Source organism: Ictalurus punctatus, chromosome 8 (genome assembly GCF_001660625.3).
Source record: "Ictalurus punctatus breed USDA103 chromosome 8, Coco_2.0, whole genome shotgun sequence".
Classification (NCBI taxonomy): Eukaryota; Metazoa; Chordata; class Actinopteri; order Siluriformes; family Ictaluridae; genus Ictalurus; species Ictalurus punctatus.
The window spans coordinates 7427235-7451238 of NC_030423.2; the positions used below are offsets into that span (position 1 = coordinate 7427235).

A 24004-nucleotide genomic window follows, 5' to 3' on the forward strand; every position below is an offset into this window, starting at 1 on the left:
TGGAAAAGGTTATAAAACCATCTCTAAAGAGTTTGGACTCCACAGTCACAGTAGGACTCTCACAGAATCCACAGTCAGTACAAATGGAGGAAATTCAAGAGCATTGTTGCCTTCCCAAGGAGTGGTCGACTAGCAAAGATCACTCCAAGAGCAAGATGTGTAATATCCCATGAGGTCACAAAGGAACCCAAGATAACATCTAAGCAACTAGAGGCCTCTTTCATATTGGCTAATGTTCATGATGTTCATGATCTCATATGTTAATGTTCATGAGTCCACCATCAGAACACTGAACAACAATGGTGTGCATGGCAGGGTTGTAAAGAGAAAGTCACTGCTCTCCAAAAAGAACATTGCTGCCCTTCTGCAGTTTGCTGAAGATCACGTGGACAAGCCAGAAGACTATGTATTCTTTTGCGAAAAATGTTTTGTGGATAGATGAGACCAAAATAGAATTTTTGGGTTAAATGAGAGGGGTTATGTTTGGAGAAAGGAAAACACTCTGCATTCCAGCTTAAGAACTTTATCTCATCTGTGAAACATGGTGGTGGTAGTATCATGGTTTGGGCCCGTTTTGCTGCATCTGGGTCAGGACGACTTGCCATCATTGATCAATGAATACTGAATTATACCAGGGAACTCTAAAGGAAAATGTCAGGACATCTGTCCATGAACTGAATCTCAAGAGAAAGTGGGTCACTTGTAAGTCCTGACATTAATCTAATCGAAATGTTGCGGAAGTACCTGAAGCAACTACTTGATGTGAGGAAACAAACCAACATCCCAGAGTTGAAGCTGTTCTGTACTGAGGAACGGGCTAAAATTCCTCCAAGCCGATGTGCAGGAATGATCAACAGTTACAGTCTCATTTGTCTCACATGGGTTCTCTTTGTCTACTTTTATTACTTGTGTTAAAATCTGATGATGTTTTAGGTCATATTTATGCAGAAATATAGAATATTCTAAAGTGTTCACAAACTTTTAAGCACCACTAGACATAAATTTTATGATTTTCAGCTACTTATCTGTTTATTATTATTATTATTATTATTATTATTATTATTATTATTATTATTGTTTTGTTGAGGTTATTAAAATCAGACATTTAATTTGTGGTTATTTACATTTGGAACATTTAGCACTAAACTTGTTTGTAATCTTAGCAGTTTGTTAAATTATTCTCACCACTACTTTTTACTTGTATGTGATAATAGAAAATTCTATAATTGTCTCATTGGTGTACAGTTGTGATATATATATATATATATATATATATATATATATATATATATATATATATATATATATATATATATATATATATATATATATATATTTTAGACCCAAAATGTATTTAGTACCTGTGTAATGATTTTATCACAGTCATATCTTGGTTTCAGCATTTATAACATTCAGCATATTTTTATAATTCATATCATTTTTATTGGGTTTGTTGGGAGTTTTTTTTTTTTTAAATGTTGATTCGCTGTCAACAGATATATTTTTTTTAGCTGAATTTACTCTACTGATTAACTAAAATGATAGTTTCTTATTTTCTGTTTTCCACTGATGTATGAACATGTCTGAGTGTACTGTATATCCTCACGTTTATTACACTTCTATCTGTATTCGTAAATAATATGTATGTTGTTGAGAGTGCAATTAAACAGTTAAGCTGCAATGTAACACTTTTTTAAAAGTCATTTCATTTCAACATGTTGCTGTCAAAAACAGCTAAAAAAATTAAATAAAAATGCATCTATATAGTTTTAAGATAGATTAAAAGTAAAACCTATTTTTTTAGGCATTTTACCAAGCATGAGGGTGAACAGGAATTTAACTTGAACACATGCACATTCATGCAATTATACAAACATAAAATCATGCAGGTCAGGAGCCTCAGATAATGTTCACATGAAACATCAGAATGGAGAAAAAAAAAAAAGGATTTCAGAAACTGCTGATCTCCTGAGATTTTTATGCACAACAGTCTGTAGAATTTCCACCGAATACTGTGGAATATGCCTTGCTGATATCAAGAGATCAAAGGAGAATGGCCAGATTGCTTTGAGCAGAAAAGCATCACCTTGTACCTTGAGTTGAATGGGCTGCAACAGGGGGGGAAAACGGAACAGGAATCTGAGGATACATTGGGCACAGACTCACCAAAACTTGACAGTTGAAGATTAGAAAAAGACCAAGCATTGATTTTCCAATGATTGTCCAATCTTCAACTGCCCAGTTTAGATGAACGTGTGCCCGGATGCCTGTTCTTAGCTGACAGGTGTGGAAACTGATGTTGCTTTTCCTGCTGTAGTCCATCTGCCTCAACTTTCTGACAATCTGAGATGCTTTCCTGCTCACCATGGTTACTTGAGTTACCGTAGCCTTGTTAGCTCAAACCAATCTGGCCATTCTTCTCTGATCTCTCTAACTGAAATGGCACTTAACATATAACATATAAAGTGAATGTATGTTCAACATACATACAAAAAACACAGAGGGTTGGGATTTCTGAGCTGTTTTCTACACCACCTGCTGTTTCAGAAAACTATTTAAACATACACCCCCACCCACTATTTAAACATACACCCCCACTCCATTTAAATAAAACTCTCATCTGTGAAACTCCTGCAGTTTCTGTAGCTCTGATGCAACTTCCTGCAGAAGCAAGTTCATTTAAAAAAAATTGTTAAAAAGTCTAGAAATCAATTGACATGCACATGAATGGCAATAAATTACAAAAGGTAGTCAACATTCTCGTTTGAGCATAAAATGTGAAGTATGACATCAGTCGGCCAAATGGCATTCATGGTTCTATGGACCATGACAAAAGAAAGAAACAAAATATCCCCAATACACATACAAGAAGTTCTTGCAATATCCAGGACAATAATGGTAGTTAATGGTAAGTTTGGGGGGTTTTTTTTTCAGCTGGACATGATGCTTTATCAAAGATCAAAATGATATTAGTACTGTCTGATACTTTCATCTGCAGTTTCACAAACTTCCAGACAGTAATATCCATCATCACATAGTCTGGTTGTTTATCAATCACCAGCCTCTGTGTGTTGTATTATACACCTTTCACTTTGATAGATATGGCCTGAAGACAACAGCAGTTTCCTGGAACACACGTCACTGCAGGTTTCTGTGTATTTGTTCAGGTAACAATACATGTGCTCTTCTGATTTATTAAGTGCCAAAGTTAACATCTAAATTATTTAAAGCTATAAATAGATGCACATCCAGGTTCAGTAAAGGAGTAAAACAAGAATTTACACATTAGTTTGATAAAGCCAGTTTAATACACATACAAATAAAACAGTTCCAAGTGTAGACTGCTTGTGAAAGCTTAAAAAAGGCAAATATAGTTAGGGTTCATTTAAAGTGAGGTAGTCATTTGTTGGTTATAAATTATTTGATGTTTGAAGGGATTAAAATAGGTCTATTTAAGATATACAGGGTGTTTTGCAGTTATTCAGGCTCAGGGGGATGTGAGGATCTAGGGAGACTGTCGTGTCAAGAGCTAGCTTGGTAAATGAAGCCGATGGTATTAATATTTTAAGAGGTGTTAAAAAATTGAAATATATATCTGTATGAGTTGGTGTTTGGGTATATTTTGTAATTATTGGAATTATATGGGCTTTCTAACGTCAAATTGTTTTATTCTGGTAGTGAGGTATTTGGACGTATTACGAGGGTATCAGTAGTTAATAAGTGTCTAAAAGGTTGAAAAGTGAAAATGTGGAGTTAATAGTCTAAAAGTGTAAAAAAAAAAAAAAAAAAAAAAGTGGGAATTTTGTTAGATTAAAGATAAAAAAGACTAAATGACTAAATAATGAATGACTGTGTACCCTGTACAATCCAGCTGTAGAGTGCACTTTTTACTGTTTTTCAGGAAAGATTTTAAGGCAGTAAAACTACACTGCAAATGAACAACTAGCCTGTAAATGAATGTCAATTCTCAATAACTGGTCAATAAAATACTTTAGCTGTAATTTGCTGATGTAAAATAAAATAAACCAGTTAAAGACAATCTTCTGACATTGGATGCTTCGATGTCTGGATAGAGTCACGGTTAGTCACACACATGTGGACTGGTCAGAACAAGCTCTGCTGGACATTTGCTTCAAACAAAAACAAGCTAGTATTTCCCTCTAATAATACTTTATTTAGAATGATTTTTCTGCTCTCAGTTTATGTTAATTAGTTCACTAATCCATTATTTAAAGTATCTAGCAATAATAACATGCTAAACTTGTCTAGCTTTTACTAGAGATGCCAGAGTATAATATTGATTGTCATGTTGCTTGCTCATTAGAGAATTAAAAAATAATCATATTGCAACCTGTCAAAGCTATGTTGTGTTCAGTTCTTTCCTCAGGACAGTAGTTGATGGAGTCAGTGTCAACACACCTGGGCTCTGACACCAGTTCCATAATCTTGCATGTCCTTGTACTAGTATATTATCTATGTCCATCTCAGCTAACTAATACATGAGAGTTCCCTTTCTCAAATTTATACAGATAATAAATCCATCCATCCATCCATCTTCTACCGCTTACTCCTTCTTCAGGGTCATGGGGGGAACCTGGAGCCTATCCCAGGGAGCCAATCAGCCTACCATGCATGTCTTTGGACTGGGGGAGGAAACCAGAGTACTCAGAGGAAACCCCCACAGCATGGGGAGAACATGCAAACTCCACACACACAGCCCCAGCAGGAATCGAACCCCGGCTCTTGGAGGTGTGAGGCGAACTTGCTAACCACTAAGCCATACACATTCTGTATAGGCAGTTTTAACGTCATTATCCTAATATACTTTTTCCATATATTAACCCTGATTATAATCTATGAACATGATGCAGTCTGCTGTGAAGTCAAAAGTTCATGCTTATTGCAGATTTGGCAGACTTGGTTAGAAAGGAGAGAAAAGGTCACAGGAACAGTTGGTTCTTACTTTCATGCTGAAGGGAGCTGGCAGTTCATAGCATAGCATGTTCATAAACATGAAAGAGTAATGGATACAGCAGGTTATTTGCTTATGGCTTAGTTACTGTGTTCATTCACTCTTCATATACATGCTTTATCCTGGACACTGAGTGGGAGTTGGAGTAAAAAACAAACAAACACACAAACAAAAAAACAACAAAACAAAAACAAAACAGCCCAGGACACACCTCTAGTGTAATCCAATTTGTAATGTGCACATTCACTGTTGTACACATTAATTGCTTCCCTGGAGTTCTGATTCCACATGTTTCCATTCTGGTTTCATTTTCATTGTTCATTGGTTTTTCTCCTTCCTTAACTGTTATGTGTATATCACTTGTGTCTAGTTGCAGGGACATGGGAACAGGGACACAAGACACATTGGGTGTGCTGGAATTTTAAACACTATACATATGCTATCTGCTATATTAGTATAATAGTAGTAGTAGTGAAGCCTGTTTACCACATACTGTATGTGTGATTACCATGGCCAATAATTTGGATTTCATAAATTTGTATGCATTTCAAATCATTCAAATGTTGTATTAACTTATAAACATGAAATTAGTCTGTATTTCTGCAAAACTTCTTATTCAATAGTAACCTGTTTGACTACGTAGTACTGTATCTCTAAATAAAACATTGTGTACTCAGAATAACTGCTTTATTCTGGTGGATCCGTGCCACCAATTACTTGTTTGTTTGTTTATTTGTTCAATAGGGAAAATGATACTACAGTAATGATACTACATAATCCAAGATGATTTTATATTAGCTTGCATCTTTTAGGCCTGCGTGAAGACAATGCTATGCTTTGAAATTTTTAAAAATGGTCCATATGGCCCATATGTCTGACAAACCACGTAGGCCATAAACAATGTGAGATGGCTGGACAGTGGCTGATTGGTAGGAGAGAGTCAACATTTGGTAGGGCTCACTGTGCAAGCAGAGATAGGAACCCTATGAATTGTGAGCACAACCTGAATTACACCAACGATGAGAGTACTGTCACATCCAAACCATTTACACTGATGAGGTGACATGAGCGATATTGATCCATCCAGGATAGATGGCCCTGGAAGATATAAAACTGAAGTCCCTTCCTACAGCCAGGAAGCAAAGACTCAAGTGGATCCAGATTCTGTCAGCATGCTGTCTGTTGCACTGCTCTACATTTTGGCCTTGGTTTTCCCTGCAGATAATGCGTTGCCTTTATACTCAGATACAGCACTCACACCACACGAAGGTAAGTTCAGCCAGTTTGTCGACCAATTTGAAAGACAAGACATAGGGTTTTAATTTAACTTCATCTGTAACAGATGCAGAACTGGGGGTTACAGTAACAGACACATGATATATATACTATAAAATTACATTTTACAGTACTTGATTGCAATATATATTACATTTTCATATTGACGCTATTACAGTGCCGGTTTGCTTATAGTCTTAGGAACTTTTATGGAAAGAGATAGATTTTTATGTGAAATAATAAAAAATGTTTACAATTTGAAGTTTTTAATACAATTTCATACAATTGAAATGCAATTCAGTAGGTATCGGATTCTGTTCTGCTTACATTATGTTTCCTGTTGTGTCACAGTGTTCAGACTACAAAAATATCATACATTCTGAGCTAATTTTGCCCAAGACCTAAAGTTGAGTTGACTTTTTAAATTAGATAAGATGAATATCTAGGTGCCACTGAATTATTTTTTCAAAATGCAGAGACTTGATATGCTTCTGAAGTTCTGCAAAAATGTCGTCACTCAATCAATTATTCCCACAGTTAAAACTGTATGCTTACTAGGATATTTATAAGTGCCACTCTATCAGATAGCATAATGCATTAATGCCAAGCTTCTGTATTCTACCAGACCTCCTTCAGAAACTGGTGACAGAAATAGAGGATGGACAGAGCAATGACCTGAGCACACAAAGAGATGTCAAAACCATCCTTCCCATCTTGCTTCACCAGGAACGAGAGAGCGACTCTTGGCCTAATGGTGAGAGGATGTGAGGATGTGTATAGATCACATGTATTAGTTTTCACCTTTTACTGTGATTTAAACCTGGTTTTGTTTTGCGTGTTTCAGGAGCGAAAGAAAATCTCCAGCAGGATAAAATGAACCACATGGTAGGAACCTTATGATGTTGTTGTCTCATGTTTCATTTCCTTTCAAGTGATTAATCTGCTGCTCGTGTAACATCGATGAAAATGGTCTTTCAGATGGATGACTTAAAAGAAGTAGTCATGAAATTAGCAGCAGCAGACAAGCTGCGCTCTCAAGGCTTTCTTCGATCTGAGCAGAATTTACCCAAACCCAACAAGAGAGGTCAGCCATGGCTTTGTGAAATAGCAGCATGATTTGTCTATATTAGTTATTATAGCTCTTCAGGAATACTAAAGCACAATCAGGCTATTATAGGTCTAGGGTTCTTATACATAAAGGAAATGTACCAAAAAAAAAGCATGTTTATAACTGTCTTATGCAATGGTTAGACTGTAGAATGAGAAGTAAATATAGTCTGCTGTAAACCTCATATTGAGATGTGCCAGGTTAATCAGAAGAGAACCAATATAGATTGCTTATGATTAGGAATGGAAAACTAAACGCACAACCCCATAGCATGTTTTTTTTTTTTTTTTTTTCACAATATCACATAATGCGCTCACAGTTTTATACTGAAGTCAGATATTATTCAATTATTTGGTTTGAAAAAATGGAATATTTTCTTTTAAGACTATGGATACTCATATGTAAATTAAGGAACACCTTTAGCTGTATTCATGTCCAACTGGACAAAAATGAACACTGAAAGAGTTAATGCAACACTCTAGATGTTAATTCAACACTAGGGACTTTGCTGTGCACTGCTTAGCAATATAGTACAGAAATCTAATTTCTCTTTTTTTTAATGAACATGGTCTCACACTTTGTAAAAATTCTCGTGATCATATAGAAAGAACACGTGTAAAGTTAAGCAGTGGGGTTTGCATCCAGACCTTTTCTTGTGACAATCTATATGGAATCTAAGGAAATCCAACTACATTACACTTGTAACCACATTTCTCATGTAATGAGGTTGGTTTTTTCTTGTTTTTTGTTTTGCCTGGTGTGCCTCTGTTATCTTGTTTTGAAAACCTTGTAGACTATTTCAGTTTTTGATTTCATTAATCATTTTCAGTATTTTCAGAAGCGCTATCGCTTGATGTTAATAGTATAACTATTTTTTTTTTTTTTTTTTTTTGGATCACAGAATATCATCAAAGCAATATATTGTCACACTGCTAGAAATACTGAACAATGAAGCTCTTTGTCTTTGTCTCTCCTTGACAGCCTGTTTCTGGAAGTACTGTGTAACAAACTAGAAGTCCTGTGAGAATTACAGAGGATCAGTCATCAAAAAGGTCGCGTTTGTCTTCTCCCTCAAGCATCAATCCATCAGCCCTTTAGCAACGTGTGCATTAATTTAACTACAGTACATTAAACTAGAACATGGATATATTTTTAAACAACATGAATACAGCTAATCTCTGTAAAATAGTTATGTAGAAAAGTGGAGCTTTGATGAGGCCAACACTGTGTCTGTACATGTTACGAGCATTATGTACAGCAAATTTGAATCACCTCTGTATTTTTCAATCAGCAGTACGTCTTCATTCTAAAATCTGCATGTTCATAAGCACACAAAAGAACAAAAAGATGTGCACAATGTTGGTGATATGTATGAAATGATTTTTATTTTTAATTAAAATTGTGAAATGAAATACATTTGACCTTTTTCTTTAGTAATGGTACTATGATCTGAATGTAACATTTTCTTATATATATATATATAAAACGTGTAAATGTTAGGATTAAATAGATAAACTCAGGGGGGAAAAGGTTCTTCCAGGTTCTGTTGTATGGTTAACAGATGTAGCTTTCTTAAAGGCCTCATCTTGGAAACTTTTATCAAATAGAAACGCTTTCTTGTAGGGCTTCAGATAAAATATTTCCCTAGAAAAAATCCCATAGAACTAAAAACAAAAAAATTAAATGAAAAAAAAGAGTGTAAACACTTTTAAAATAATTTTTCTCTGTGTAAAATACATATATACACTATGGACAAAGCAAATCACATTTGATGAACATTAAATTGCACAAATGACTCATTTAGTAGGTTACATAAGGGGTTATGCAAGTGAATTATAAAGCAATTATTCAGGGATTCCTGTTTGAAAAATATAACATGCCAATATGACAAATTAAGATATTATTCATCATTAAATAACATTTCTAGAGAATTACTTATCTGAATCTCTAGTGATTTACGTTAATGGGCTAAATAAATGGGGGAAAATTCTACATTAAATGGCACACTAGCACAATTCAGCACATTAATAAACATTTCAATATTATACTCAATATTATACCACACTCACAGAATTCAGTTATTTAAACTGAACCTGACACTTTAATTAATTTAAAGCTATTTACAAAATTTAGGCTGAATGTCCTCCTTCATGTTTAGAGTTGATGGAAATGCAAGACTGTCTTAGCTGGAGATTTATGTCCTCTTACTAGCAACACTCAGATAGGCTTTTTCAATCTCAACGCTGGCTGGACAAGTCTGTCTGAACTCCTCTCTCTCATATGCATACTGCAAGTAGCGATGTACGCCAGTGAAATGAGCCGGAATCTCAAAGTTACAGTACTTCTTGGCAGCAACCTTCAAATATAGAGAAAATGAGACATAATATGACTTTTGGTTTACTGCACATTGTTAAAAAAAATATACCCCAGAATATACCAAACATTAAGGACACATATCTTCTCAAAACTCATAATAAGAGAGCTATCAGGCACAGCTAATATTTTGTCTATTCCATGATACATTTAAAACATTTCAAGAACACATTTTTCTTTCACTTCAACTTGTCTGTCTCACCTTGATCACATGTAATTTGGGCAGCAAGTTGCAGTCTGCCAACGTCAGGCGGTTGCCATCGAGGTACTTCCTCTTGGAGACAGAAATGTCCTCGGTGGAGTTGTGGTCTATTTCCTCAGGCAGTGGTGTGTTTAGATAATTATCAAGGCGTGTAAACTCCCTTAGCAAAGCCTGCTCTTGTACTGTGTGGACAAAGAATAAACAAATGTATGTTATTTGTACTTCTGTAGCACTTTTTATACTCCATCCACTGTATTAGGAACATCTGTACACCTGCATATTCAAGCAATTATCCAGTCAGCCAATCATGTGGCAGCAGCGCAATGCATAAAGTCATGCAGATACACGTGAAACGTTTCAATAAATGTACACATCAAATATCAGAATGTAATCCGAGGCTTCAGTAGTCACAGGTTAACCTAAACTGGACAGGTGAAGATTGGAGAAAGACCAGGTGATGTTTATCCGTTGTGCAATTTGTGTGAGCCTGTGCCTACTGTAGCGTCACATTCCTGTTTTTGGCTGACAGGAGCGAAATCTGATAAGGGCTTCTGCTGTTGTAGTCCATCCACCTAAAGGTTCAACATATTGTGAGTTCTGAGATATCAGAACTTAAAAAATGGTTCACTAGTCAGTACCATAGTCTTCCTGTAAGCTCAAGCCATTCTCCTCTTATCAGAATTGCTGCTCACTGGATTGTTTTATGGTTTTTGCACCATTCTGTGTAAAATCCCAGGAGCTCAGTAGTTTCTGAAATACTCAAACCAGCCTGTCTGGCATCAGCAACCATGCTATGGTCAAAATCACTACGATCACATTGTTGAACATGAACTGAAGCTGTTGACCTGTATCTGCATGATTTTATGCATTGGCTGTGCAGGTGTCCTAATAAAGTATTTAGACGTAAATAAAGAACTAATCAATCATTTAAGTGCATTTTTTTTTAACATTGATTAAATATAACTAACCTCGGTTATTTGGACTGTTCTTGATGAAAGCAGAAAACTTGGCGAAAATATCAGCACCCACATCAAATGACTCTTTATTCAGAGGACTGAGATGAGGGTATCTGAGGGTAGAGCAGGAGAGACTGAGTGAGATCTGTGTGTATGCGTGTACTGCTGTATATCTGTGTGTACAGTATGTCCTGGTTAATCATGGCTTATGTGGTGCCAAATTGATTTTGAACAGGTTATACCATATGAAATTATTCCATTATTTTTAATACCATAATATATTTGTTATTAATCAACAAAGTCAGTTAAGTAGAGTTCTAGATGTCAAGATATTGGATTAAGTGTATATGCATACCTGGGAGGGGCAAGAGTTGCCTCGAGAAACTCCTCAATCTTCATGAAGTCAGTCTTAAGGGCACCGTTGTATAGGAGGAAAGGAGGGTTAGTCCCTGGAGCTAAGTCTTTCAACTCCTCTGGCTTCCTGCACATCAAAAATTAGAGTAGTCAGTGTTAGGCCTACAGGGTGTGGATGAATTCATCAATCACATGGTGCACTTATTGGTCATCATTTGTTTCTGAATCAGGCCAGTGATGATTAATTACTCTTTCACATGTTTTGTTATTCATTAAGCAAAGCACCCGGATGTGGGAGAGGCTGGCTGTGACACTCAAAATGACTGAGTGACTGATTTTATTTGCTTAATGCAAACAGTAATACTGTAACACATGTAAATAACATAGGCATGACTGCTAGTCTGAAATACATATCCATGGCCACCTCTGAACCTGATTATTCAAAGAATGCAACATCTAATCAAATTTCTGTAGCTAAAAATCACAATCTGGGAATTATTATGGTCAGGGGCAACACTTACTTCCTCATATCGACTGTAGTAACTGTGAATTTGACTCCTTTCAGCCACAGCACCATGAAGAGACTCTGACAGAAGGGACAGTTCCCCACATTCTCTCCATCATGGCCTGCCTGGAGATACACAAGGCAAATCTGTGTTTAACGCTGTAGCCAGACACACAGGGTCTCACATTCATACACTAAAATTGGAAGAAAAAATACCCTTCTAGCTGTGTAGAGGATCACAATGTGCAGTTGGGTTCCTAGTTATTAATTAGGAGACGGAATAATTCACAGTTTATCTTTTCCTCCTAGTTCCTAATTCATTATTCTGCCTTAAATCGCAGTCTATTTTCTGGCCGCTGCCTTAGAAAAAAAGCTCTCAAAGAGGAAGATAAAAAGCGGTAGCTGTGTGTCTGTGTGTGTTTGGGTGCTGAGGCTTTTTATAGAAATTAATCCAAAGAGAGGAATCAACTTTATCCACTACAAGCCCACCAGCAACTTATTAGAAATAAGTTCTTGTGCCATATTTCAGTTGAATAATCTTCTGGCACCTGGTCATTGTGTTTATTGCCAAAGTTTTCCATATAATAGAATTGTATTATGTATTATGTATATGTATTATATTATATTGTATTATCACTGTACACCTCGGCTCACTCACACTCATGCCAACCAGGATGGCCAGGAACCTTGGGGTGATTCTTGATGATGGCTTGACCTTTGCAGACCATATCTCAGCAACTGCAAGGTCCTGTAGGTTCATCCTTTACAACATCAAGAAAATCCGACCCTACATCACCAAACAGGCTACACAGATTCTAGTCCAGGCTCTTGTTATCTCTAAACTGGACTACTGCAACTCACTTTCGGGCCTCCCAGCCAGCTCCATCAAACCCCTTGAGATGATTCAGAATGCTGCAGCGCGCCTCGTCTTCAACCAGTCCAAGAGAACCCATGTCGCACCCCTCTTCATCTCCCTCCACTGGCTTCCTGTTCAAGTTCAAGGCCTTGATGCTCACCTACAAGACCTTGTCAGGAACAGCACCCTCCTACCTCAACTCTCTCCTGAAGGCCTACGTTCCCTCTTGCAATCTGCAATCGATTAGCGACCGACGTTTAGCAGTTCCAACTCAGCGTGGTGCAAGGTCCCTTTCCAAAACCTTCACACTAACTGTTCCTCAGTGGTGGAATGCACTTCCAATCTCAATCCGGACCGCAGAATCTCTCACCATCTTCAAAAAAGAACTAAAGACCCACCTCTTCTATGAACACCTAACAAACTCATAAAAAAAAATAAAAAAATAAAAAAAAAATTGCACTTACACCTCTACTCTGCACTTTGCTTCTTCTGGAATTCAATTAATAGATCTCGTATGGTAGCACTTCTTGTATTGTTCTCTGCTTGATATCGCTTTGCTTGTATCTTTCTCATTTGTAAGTCACTTTGGATAAAAGCGTCTGCTAAGTGAATAAATGTAAATGTAAATAATAGGGGAATTAACATGAGTATTAAAATATCTACATGTGCATGTACAAGCATGCGTGTCTGCGTCTGTTGGGCCTCAGGCAGGGGTCTAGGATTTTCAGTGTTTCCCTGTGTGTGTTAGATAAGATGCCACCCCTTGTCATCTCTTGAGGTGTGTACGTTGTGATAAAGAGCAGCGTATAAGAGGACAGTTACACACCAGGCACTACTATGTCAATACGACAACTTAACAACAGGACAATAAACTTCCAATTCAGAATGAGCATAAAGAAGATCTTTGCCTCTTTACAAAGAGATAACTGATAAAGAGTGGACAAATATCAGCTGTAGTCTGTCATTCTACAATAAAATATAAAACCAGTACAGTCTTACACTCATAAATTTGTAACATTTTCCAGTTACATCAGCATTTTTTGTTTGAATGTGTATACATTTCTCATGATATCAAATTGAGATAATGTGTCATAATAATGTAAAATCCTGTCAGTATAAACAAATGTCAAATTTAGAACCCTGACATGTTTTTTTTATTTTTTATACATCTGACATATTTAGTTATAGTTAAAGCCTGGACATCATTATTCACTTTGAATTGGAAACAAAAAGAGAACTGACGCTGTATATCTATTTTGTAGGTAAAAGATAGAGGTAAGTCTATTTAGTTTTGCTTGCCTTAGTAGAACTGAGTGAGTTAACATATTGAAATTAACATAGGCATATTTCATTAACAAACATTTAATTCCTGATATAACCCATGCAAATTTAAGTGACTAATATTAATGAAAGTAGAAAGCACCGACCTTTATGAAGAGCTCAATGCTTGGTTCTTTATCCTGTTGTAGTGCCATTATTTTCCACAATCTGGACGCTTGTTAGCTCAAAACTTGTTCAGCAGTGATCCTACAAATTAGGATGTGACCAAGCGGGGGAAAAAATCACCACATGCACACACACACAAATACACACACATATACACTGGCTGGTTGGGGATCTGTTCCTTCAACACTTTAAGTCTAAGGGGCGGGACAGTCAGATGGGTGTGGCATCGACTTATATAAACTAGGGGCCAAGTGGATACAGTGTTTAAAAATAGCTCACATTTTATTACCCAACTCTTGATTAACAAAGAATGAAACTTCAACGTATGGAGTGGTCTTACATTCCATTCACTAAAGCCATCAACACTTAACATGTGTGCTATTTCTGCTCCAGCCTGCCTCTCAGTTACACTACTCTCAGTGCCTGTGACTCCTAAAACAAAGCTTCCACTATATCAAACCACAATGCCCTTCTCTCTTACTTAGTTTAATTAATGGAAAAAGAAATAAAACTTTCACAGGTGTAGGATGTAGGGAGAGAATCTAAAAGTACTTTTAAAACACTTTGATTTGTGTTAAAAGCCAAGGAATTATGTTTAAATGAAACAAACAACAGAACTCTAGCTGGTGTATAGGTAGTTAGTTGAATTTGATCAGAATTCAAATTAGAATTGTTTACAGGTTTGTTTTAGTGTTTACAGGTTTGTTTTAGTGTTCACATGCCTTCCAGAAGCTTCTTTCAGAAGTCTTGGAAGAGAGCAGACTCTGATCTCATGAGCCATGAGTCATGCAGAGGGCGATGGTGATGGGAGTGGGAGTTGCACTTGTGAGTGTGTGATCAATGTTAAGAAACTGTTGGTCAGTGAAACAAAAAGGAAAATCATCTAGATATTTAAAGGGAATTACTGAGTCACTGATGAGGTCTTAAGTTCATGATTCAATGTTTACTTAAAACTATAGCTGGGTATCTGAGTATGTTTGCTGTCTGTTACCATGGATGCCACGTAAACTGTACTTTTACTGCTTGAACTCACATGGATGAAACATACCTAAGAAATTATATTTGCCTACCTTAAAATTGAGTTGAACCTGTTGCCAAGCACTGTGAACAAAAGGCAGGCATGCTCCAAAGCACTGGAAACTAAAAATGGATTTTGAGGAGTTTCATTTCTGCTTTATAGAGGGGGATTTGTTGCATCACTGTGGGGATTTCACAACTGTTTGAGAAACAGTCCCAGTAGGCAAGAAAATACCCTTCAAGAAACAAAATGCCAAGGCAAAAGAATATACACACTGGCAAATAGAAAGTGGTAAAGTTAATGTTCTCTTTTCTCAGAATATTGCTGGGGGGACTTCCAGTATGAAATGTACGATTGCAAAATTAGCCCTTAAGATGGCTATTACTAACAAATCCTGGAAATGAAACAAGGCTACACTCGGGACAGCACAGGAAGCAGGATAGGGCGGAGTTTACTCTTAGATCAGTGCATCCCCTACCCCCACTATGTGAGTATTAGACCTGTGTTGATTTTAAATCCATGCTGCACACTTCCTTGGACAGTAGAAATCAAAGCAAACTACTTTCGTGAAATGTAAAGACCATTAAAGATATTTCCATGGAGATCCTGATGTCAGCTTTTAAGGAATGGGATGCTGGATCCCTGTTGACAGACTACCCAGGTCAGAGATGTGAGCAGAAGTATGTTTTTTTCTTCACGCTGCTCTTCTTCGTCCTGAGGGAGAAAGTGTATAATTATGGACTTTGTGCTGATAAAGCAGTGCACAATATGAAAGGTATTTGTGTCTCCTGCAACTCCCAACTCTCCTATGCCTCCCAGTACATACTATCACTGATAGCACTTACAGTGGGATTTCACAACACCTGATGCCACACTCATGTCTACCTGCTTTGCAAATGAGTACTGCACTGCTGTTACTGAATTTGTTTGATCAAATGTCTCTTTGACCCAACAACAATATAAGCTATAACAATCTTCAGACTGTCAACCTGCTGCATGTCAATAAAATGACGCACACTCCAAAGCGTGCCAGCCACAGCCATCAGCTGTTTCACACCGCCTGTGAAAAGAGGCCTGTTTTTCTCTGGGTACAATGCCATCATTGATCAGTGATTTCTCCTGGTCAGAATTCAGAAGGCAACAAACAAACAAGCAACCTCGTAGTGTTAAAACCAGACCATTATGTGACTCCTGCATTATGTCCCGTCCATGCAGCTGTAGCTTGTCCTGGTGTTTTCTCTGCTTTTTGCTGGCCCTCAACTCAAACCATGCCTGGTCTGCTCCGGATTTCTCTGGTAAGTTTTTCTTTCGAAAATTCTATGATAGACAAGTGAACACAATGTAGGCACTTCCTGAAGAAGAGCATGTTGTTAAGTGATTTATCTTTCGCACATCCTGTGCAAAATAGCTGTGCAGTGTCAGCTTTGGAGAGGTGACTATCAAGGTCACTGCGATTGTTTTCAAAACAAACCACTGAAGAAGAGGCCGTCAGTGTCTGCAGTTTGCTAAAGGCAGTTAACCCTTTAGTACACTATTCACTGTATTCAATATCACCATGTAATGTATTTTTATTTGTGTATTTATATTACTGTATATTTCATCGCTCTATGTGTGCATGTGTGTGTGTATGTGTGATAGCTTTGTGAGGAGGCAAGACAGAGGGACCAACCCAAACCACCCCCCCCCACACACACACACACACAAACACACAAACTTATCAGTGCAGTTTTGCATGTTCAAGCTTAGAAACCAGAGCTAGGTGGTACGACAGTGAGGAGGAAAGGGGAGGATAAGGCTAGGAAAACACTTTTTTCCCCATTTTACCAAGAACATTAAATCTATCACACATATGGAAATTAGACCTTATATTGCCAGAGATCTATAAAAATACTGATGGTGAAAATTTTCATATGCACTTATATACTTAAGTGTTATGGGTCAGAGTACAACAGAGTTTTCCAAATGACAGAAAAATGTGATATTCTTATTATGTTTAAAACCTGTTCTTCCAAACACTTGAAAGTGATTTTGATTAATGCAGAATTTTAGTCCAGTTAATGGTTTTGTGATTGATAACTTTGCACCCCATAATCTGTAATCATTTTCTGCAAACACTTTTACGAGAGGCTTTTTAAATCTATATCTGGAATTCTGTAAAGCTGCTTTGTGCCAGTGTCCAAGGTTAAACACATTATATAAATAAAATAAATTGAATCGAACTGAATTGATTTGAGACAATATAGTAAGAGTGGGCCGTTGGAATAATGGAACAATAAAATATTTATGCATATTAATAATTTGAGAGTGAGAGGTCCTGAAATTTAAGTCACATTTCTTATCTTCTACAATAAACTATTACTGTCGGTGGCACAATGATGCAGCCGGTAGTGTTGTCGCCTCACAGCTCCAGGGTCCCTGGTTTGACCCTGTGCCTGGATTACTGACTGTGTAGCACTTTGCATGTTTTTCACATGTCTGTGTGGGTTTCCTCAAGGCTCTCCGATTTCCTCCCACCTCCAAAAACATGCAGGTAGGTGCATTGCTTATGCTAAATTTCCCCTAGGTGTGGTATATGTGCATGGTGCACTGTAATGGACTGGCATGCCAACCAGGGCGTTTTCCTGCCTCAAACCCAGTGTTTCTAGGATTGGCTCCAGACCGTGACCAGGATTAGGCTGGTCAAGATAAGTGAAGATAATGTGATAATGACATTTTTATCGCTTTCTGTAAATATTGTTGGGTATTCAAATTCCAGTTAATGAGTAGATTTTTAAGGTGTTCTGCACAACTGATTTTTGATTTAAAAAAAAAAAAAAACAGGTTTCAGGTATTCATTCCAATGAAATTCTGGAAACAGATAAGTGCAGTGTTGTGAATGATTTAATATTATAGTTCTGCACCACACCTACAATGATAAGATAAGAAAACAAGGCAGTTTCACAAGTGTTATATGGTCGGCATCACAGGACAATGGCCTTTCAGACAAAGCATGCAGTATTGTACTACACACAACACCTTGCCAGTGTTAATGTGGTTTCAATACCCAGGTTGTTTGCTGATTACTGAACTAACACAGGCAACACCTAAAGCCTAGTTCAGCATTTTTTCTTCTCTATCTGTAGATTTCCTTCACACGGTGTTGAGGAACCACACAGCCCACGCATGTGAGGGAGAGACTCTGACCATCAGATGTCCCTCAAAAACCTCAGTGGCTATTTTGTCTGCATTCTATGGACGGCGAATACCAAGTCAGCACTTATGCCCCGACGCAAACACAAACGTCACAGAAGAAAGCACAGAATGCATGTCTACCATCGCCATACAGGTATAATACAGGAAGAATGTTGAATAACAATGTTGTGTAGAATGTCTCTCTGTTGTGAGGTTTAATTGTACTGCGTCTTCTGAATGTAGGCCTGAGCTTGTTTTTGTATGTGAGTAGAAAGTAGTGTCCGAGTGCCAGGATCGGAGGGCATGCCAGATTCCTGTGGCGAGTCGAGTGTTTGGACAAGATCCCTGCCCTGAAACCACCAAGTACATCCTGGTTTCCTACAAGTGTCGGCCCGGTTAGAGCACACACACACATGCACACACATCTGCGTAGCACATTTACCAGTGATTTTCTAAGACATAAAATGAGGCTAATTCTTATCGTTCCTTTTCAAAGCACATCATCGCTTGCGAACAGCGTGTGAAAACGAGAGGCTGAGGCTCGCCTGTAAGAACGACACCGTGCTGGCCATCTACTCTGCCACTTTTGGCCACCTGGAGCATGACACCCCTGTATGCCCTCAAGGGGGGCACGTGAAGCCTGATATGGGTCTGGGACTGAACAGCTCATTTGTGCCATCTAGTGAACAAAATAACACTAACAGCAGAAAGTGTGATTTCCATCACTAACTCTAAGTTAAAGCAAAACATACAGTGTAAAGCAAATCCAAGCAAACAATAGAGTGCTGCAGGGATGGTGTATTTTTGTAGGCCAACCCAGAAATTAGCATCGCCCTGATTCCCTCGACAAAAAGCCAATAGGATTTTTCCGTCGGCTTTTGGATTATTGCAAGAAATAAGTTCTGCGAGCAACAAACGTTTATGATTCTACATGTTTTGTTCATCAAGATAATCTTCACAAATGAACATAACTTTTATGAATTTTGAAGCCTAAATACAATCGCCAGAGGTAAAAAGCTAAAGCATGACTTCAACATTAAGCTTCCGATAGAATTTGCAGCACTACAATTTGAAAAAAACACTACAACTGGAAAATACTATAAATATATATATATATATATTTTGTTAAGTAAAATCATGAGTGGGGTATTATTGATGTATTTTATTTATTGATGTATTTAATTCTGTAGAATAAAATGTGAAAATATCTTGCACTTGTGTTAACCACAGACCTTATTTCAGGCATTTAACCAAAAACCCATTTAAAAAATCCACTGAATTTGGGTCAGTGGAACGGAAGTGCTAAACTGCTAACCCATTTCCGAGTTTAAGGACTCACTCCTGCAGCACTCTGTACAATCTCTGCTGTTATGTATACTCTGTGCCTGCATTTTCCTTTCAGAGTGCTTGTCACCATCAGCCTTGAGAAGGGTAACATGGAAATGTCACGGCAGAACAAACTGCACCGTGCTGGCCAGTGTGCAGAACTTTGGCGACCCCTGCTTTCCTGGCACCAGCAAACATCTGCGAGTGTCTTTCACATGTGGTGAGTTACAGGACATACCACAGGAAGCAAGGAATAAATGAGCACATACACACAATATTGAGAAATGATCTTATGGCCACTCATAGATGCCTTTGCCTTGTTATTGTGAATTCAGTTCCTAGGTATTTGCTGGAAGATGTGGGGCGTGGAGGTGCAGATCCTTTCCGAATCTCTGATTATACACATGGTAAGATGTGTAATGCTTATACAAACAAGATGGATATTGAACGATTTTCTGTAAAATTATTAAAGTCATTATCATTATATAAAGTCATTTTCAATCATCCAATTAAAAACAAAGCCTCACAGGATGCACTGATTATTAGGTATCTTCTGACTTTTAATATCTTTAACATACGGCACATTTAATAGCAAACATATATGAGAATTTCCACATAGCATTGTACAGTGGGATTGAAACTGTGGATGGGAACTGAGGGGACATGGGTTTTTAGTTGAACTGGTTTAATAATACATTTTACATTTACAATGCAAATGTTAACTTGTCTTTAAATATATAAAATGTGCTTTAGAACTGAATGATAAATCATGGAATGCTTTACACAGAACTTTCCCTGACAAACAAACAAAAGAGCATGTGCAAGTTTTGTTAAAGGCATTGATAAATTAGGAAATTTGGCATCTAACTAAAATGCAGCAACAAGACCCAGGCAAGATATTTATAAATATAGCTGTAAAGAAAGGTAAAAGAAGTTTTAAACATAGATAAATATTTTAGATAATTAAATTAACATTAATTAAGCCTGTCTACAACATTTAGATGGCATATTTCCTGTCCCAGCCCATTATATATACACACTACATTACCCTGATTTATAATCACTGAAATACTTCACAAGTATCATCATCATCATCATCATCATCATCATTATCATCATCATCAAAACTCTTTTTTATATAAATCTGTTATAGGTTGTTAGGATTTTTTAGTAGGAGACATTATTTAAATTGTGTTCTACCACAGTTACTTAACACTGTGATCTGAACACATTCACCCTTATGAAATACAGTGGTGCTTGAAAGTTTGTGAAGAATTGTGATAGAATTCTCTATATTTCTGCATGAACCTCATCAGATTTTCACACAAGTCCTAAAAGTAGAAAAATAGAACCCAGTTAAATATATGAGACAAAAATATTGTACTTGGTCATTTACTTATTGAGGATGAGTCGATATTACATATCTGTGAGTAGCAAAAGATCTCATGAGCATTAGCCAATGTGAGAGAGGCCTTTAGTTGCTTAGATGTTACCCTGGGTTCCTTTGTGACCTCGGGGACTATTACATGTCTTGCTCTTGGAGTGATCTTCGACCACTCCTGGGGAGTGTAAAAATGCTCTTGAATTTTCTCCATTTGTACACAATCTGTCTGAATGTGGATTGGTGTCCAAACTCCTTAGAGATGGTTTCGTAACCTTTTCCAGCCTGATGAGCATCAACAACTCTTTTTCTGAGGTCCTCATAAATCTCCTTTGTTCATGCCATGATACAATTCAAACATGTGTCATGAAGATCAGACTTTGATAGATCCCTGTTCTTTAAGTAAAACAGGGCGCTCACTCACACCTGATTGTCATCCAAATTGATAGAAACCCATGACTCAAAGTTCACCTTCAAATTAACTGCTAAACCTAGAGGTTCACATACTTTTGCCATTCATAGACATGTAATATTGGATCATTTTATATATGTATATATATGTGTGTGTGTGTGTGTGTGTGTGTGTATATATATATATATATATATATATATATATATATATATATATATATATATATATATATATATATATATAAAATTCACAAATATATATATATTTATATATATATAAATTTTGCATTGCAACTCAATACAGATAGCTGCAATATTGTTTTCTTTATTTTTAGTGATATTGTGATATTAACTGATGAGGCCACTTTGCAAGTACATTATTATTACACAGATTATAGATTGAAAGTCAATTATGAATGAAAAAACAATTATTAGAATTGGTTATTATTAGCCTTTAGCATGGATACTAGTTAGCAACATTTTGTGTATTTCCTAAGTGATGCAGCCAGAGAAATCATGTATGAATGTGAGATATTGTAGCCTGAGATGAGTTTAAAACTAAACAAAATTCAGAAACAATGACTGGTTAAATGAATGTTTTCTTACCTTCAGTGTTTTTCACAAGGGGTTGTGACTTTCACAAGTTACAAGGGCTAAATGGTACAACAATCATGGACTCGTTGGTTTAACTTAAATTAACCAATATTATGACCACAGTTATATACCACAGTTTCTTTAAGAATTTTTACCTGGTCTTGTAATATTGGTAAAATTATTTCAAATTTAAATATTTATTAAAATAGCAGAAACAACTTATCAGTTTAGTATGATGTGTATATTGTCTGTGTGTGTGTGTGTGTGTGTGTGTGTGTGTGTGTGTGTGTGTGTGTGCCCAGTGCTCCCAGGATAGATGCACTGTCTGACCAGGACAGAGTGTTTACAGACGATGAATGCATGTTGAAAAGCAGACTAAATCCCACTAAAATGCAGAATTAACACAATCCACCATTCCATATGGTTAAAAGGACATTTCTGAAAGAGATGTTAATGAGGTGGTCATAATATTATATTATATTATACATATATTGGCTGTACAGTATAATCTAATGAATGGTCATGCTGACTGCTGAGGCTGCTTTCCCCCTCTACAGGTGGCTGGTACACTGGCCCTGGTGTGTACAGACCACAAAACATTTTCACCAACACTTTGGAAATCTTTTTCCAGATCAAGGGTAGGTTAGCTAATCTGGACCGTATGCATGCATATAAAAACAAATAATTTTACTAGAAAATAATTTTTTAAAAAGAGGTTTGCTTTTCCCCTTTACTCACACCAGCAGTCAGCAATGGCCTTTTCTTATACTAATTATGTCAGAAATATTTTATTTTAAAAACCTTGCATGTCTGTTCCTTTTTTTAATTTTTAATTAATTAATTTTTTTTAAAAAACTTTTTTCTGACTGTACCAAGTATTTATTTATGATTGCAGAGACTTAAGGTGATTGTATTCTGTCTCTTTTTGTCCATGTCATAAGGGCTTCCAGAGACAGTGGCTCTGTACTTTGTCTCAGGCATATGTGCTGGCTTGGTCTTCCTGCTGTGTCTGTTTGGTGTGAAATCTACACTGGTGCGGGACGTGAAGGACTTGGTGTCTGATCTAGAGGATGAAATCAAGACCGCACGCAGATCACGCCGTGGGCTGATCAATGACGACAATATCTCATTAGACTCTTCCTTTCCTCGCTTTACATACCCTTACCGTGGAGCTGACTTGTTCAGCCCAGAGATGGTCATGACAGTGGTTATGGAAGACAAGAGAGATGAGGACAGGGACAAAGCAGAAGTGTCAAATGGAGACATTTGGCCACCTTGCAATTCCAGCCCTTACGCCATCCATAAATCCAAACTTTCATCTGCCTGACTTTAGAAATGAACACACTCCAGTCATGCCCCTGCTTATTGTGCTGAAGTTTTGACCAGTTTTGTAAAGGACTTTAACACTCATCTATATTATTAAATGAGATAAAAAAATTATATTGTCATGCATACATTCCAATAATGTGTCTCATTGCAAGACTTGCAAGATTAATAATTGTTACATATAATAAACACCTTGTTAAAATATACAGTATATACAGTATTACTGTTAGTTGTGTGTCTATTACTGAACATACATAACCTTCTATAGCTTTCTGTTGGATATTATCATGGGATATAATTGTTTGTTTATTTGTGAGAATTTTTGTAATGTAATGTTTTGATAGTAAATCAAATAATGAAATGAAATAAAAAAAAAAAAATAAAAAAAAACAGAACCCTTTTAACCATAAATGAAATCTTTTTCTTTTTCAAGAACTTTCTTACTTCTCCTTGGTTTAACATGCTGCCATAAGTTTTCTTTTTTAATTTCTGACAACACTAAATGACCAGCAGAGGGAGGCTTCTTCATTTATGTAAAACAGTCAAAGCAGAAAGTTAAGCAGAAAGTGTATTGTTTCTACTGTTGAAAAAGCTAAGTAAAGAACCAAACATGACAAGGGGTAATGTTATAGGGAAATAATATATTCCAAATTTTGTATGTCCTGAAATTTGTCCTGAACAGTATGTCCTGAAATTTGTTTACTCCTCTTATACCACAGCAGTGTGATGT

At 36.8% G+C, this 24004-nt stretch overlaps 3 protein-coding genes across 5 annotated transcripts; 2 read left to right on the plus strand and 1 right to left on the minus strand.

Annotated features, from left to right (window-relative positions):
• The first annotated feature begins 6124 nt into the window (after window positions 1–6124).
• urp1 (urotensin-related peptide 1) lies at window positions 6125–8458 on the plus strand. The gene is made up of 5 exons (XM_047157108.2): window positions 6125–6241; window positions 6873–7001; window positions 7092–7132; window positions 7226–7331; window positions 8337–8458. The coding sequence occupies exons 1-5, from the start codon at window positions 6145–6147 to the stop codon at window positions 8366–8368; spliced, it is 405 nt and encodes a 134-aa protein (XP_047013064.2). The 5' UTR covers window positions 6125–6144; the 3' UTR covers window positions 8369–8458.
• Window positions 8459–8718: 260 nt separating this feature from the next.
• clic2 (chloride intracellular channel 2) lies at window positions 8719–14217 on the minus strand. Of its 2 annotated transcripts, XM_053682039.1 has the most exons (7): window positions 12607–13974; window positions 12404–12506; window positions 11762–11871; window positions 11242–11367; window positions 10899–10999; window positions 9931–10112; window positions 8719–9711 (listed from the first exon to the last, which is right to left on the minus strand). In XM_053682039.1, the coding sequence occupies exons 1-7, from the start codon at window positions 12696–12698 to the stop codon at window positions 9550–9552; spliced, it is 876 nt and encodes a 291-aa protein (XP_053538014.1). In that variant the 5' UTR covers window positions 12699–13974; the 3' UTR covers window positions 8719–9549. The 2 variants fall into 2 exon arrangements, with proteins under 2 accessions (XP_053538014.1, XP_017329964.1); XM_017474475.3 differs by lacking the exons at window positions 12404–12506; window positions 12607–13974 and adding an exon at window positions 14029–14217.
• A 1338-nt stretch (window positions 14218–15555) lies between these two features.
• Window positions 15556–23684, plus strand: si:ch73-335m24.2 (protein eva-1 homolog C). 2 transcript variants are annotated; one of them, XM_017474473.3, is made up of 8 exons: window positions 15556–16360; window positions 18188–18390; window positions 18508–18631; window positions 18733–18885; window positions 19639–19782; window positions 19898–19969; window positions 22506–22586; window positions 22890–23684. In XM_017474473.3, exons 1-8 carry the CDS (start codon window positions 16159–16161, stop codon window positions 23273–23275), a joined length of 1365 nt encoding a protein of 454 aa, XP_017329962.1. In that variant the 5' UTR covers window positions 15556–16158; the 3' UTR covers window positions 23276–23684. The 2 variants fall into 2 exon arrangements, with proteins under 2 accessions (XP_017329962.1, XP_017329963.1); XM_017474474.3 differs by lacking the exon at window positions 22506–22586 and having other exon boundaries at window positions 15557–16360.
• Window positions 23685–24004: the final 320 nt, after the last annotated feature.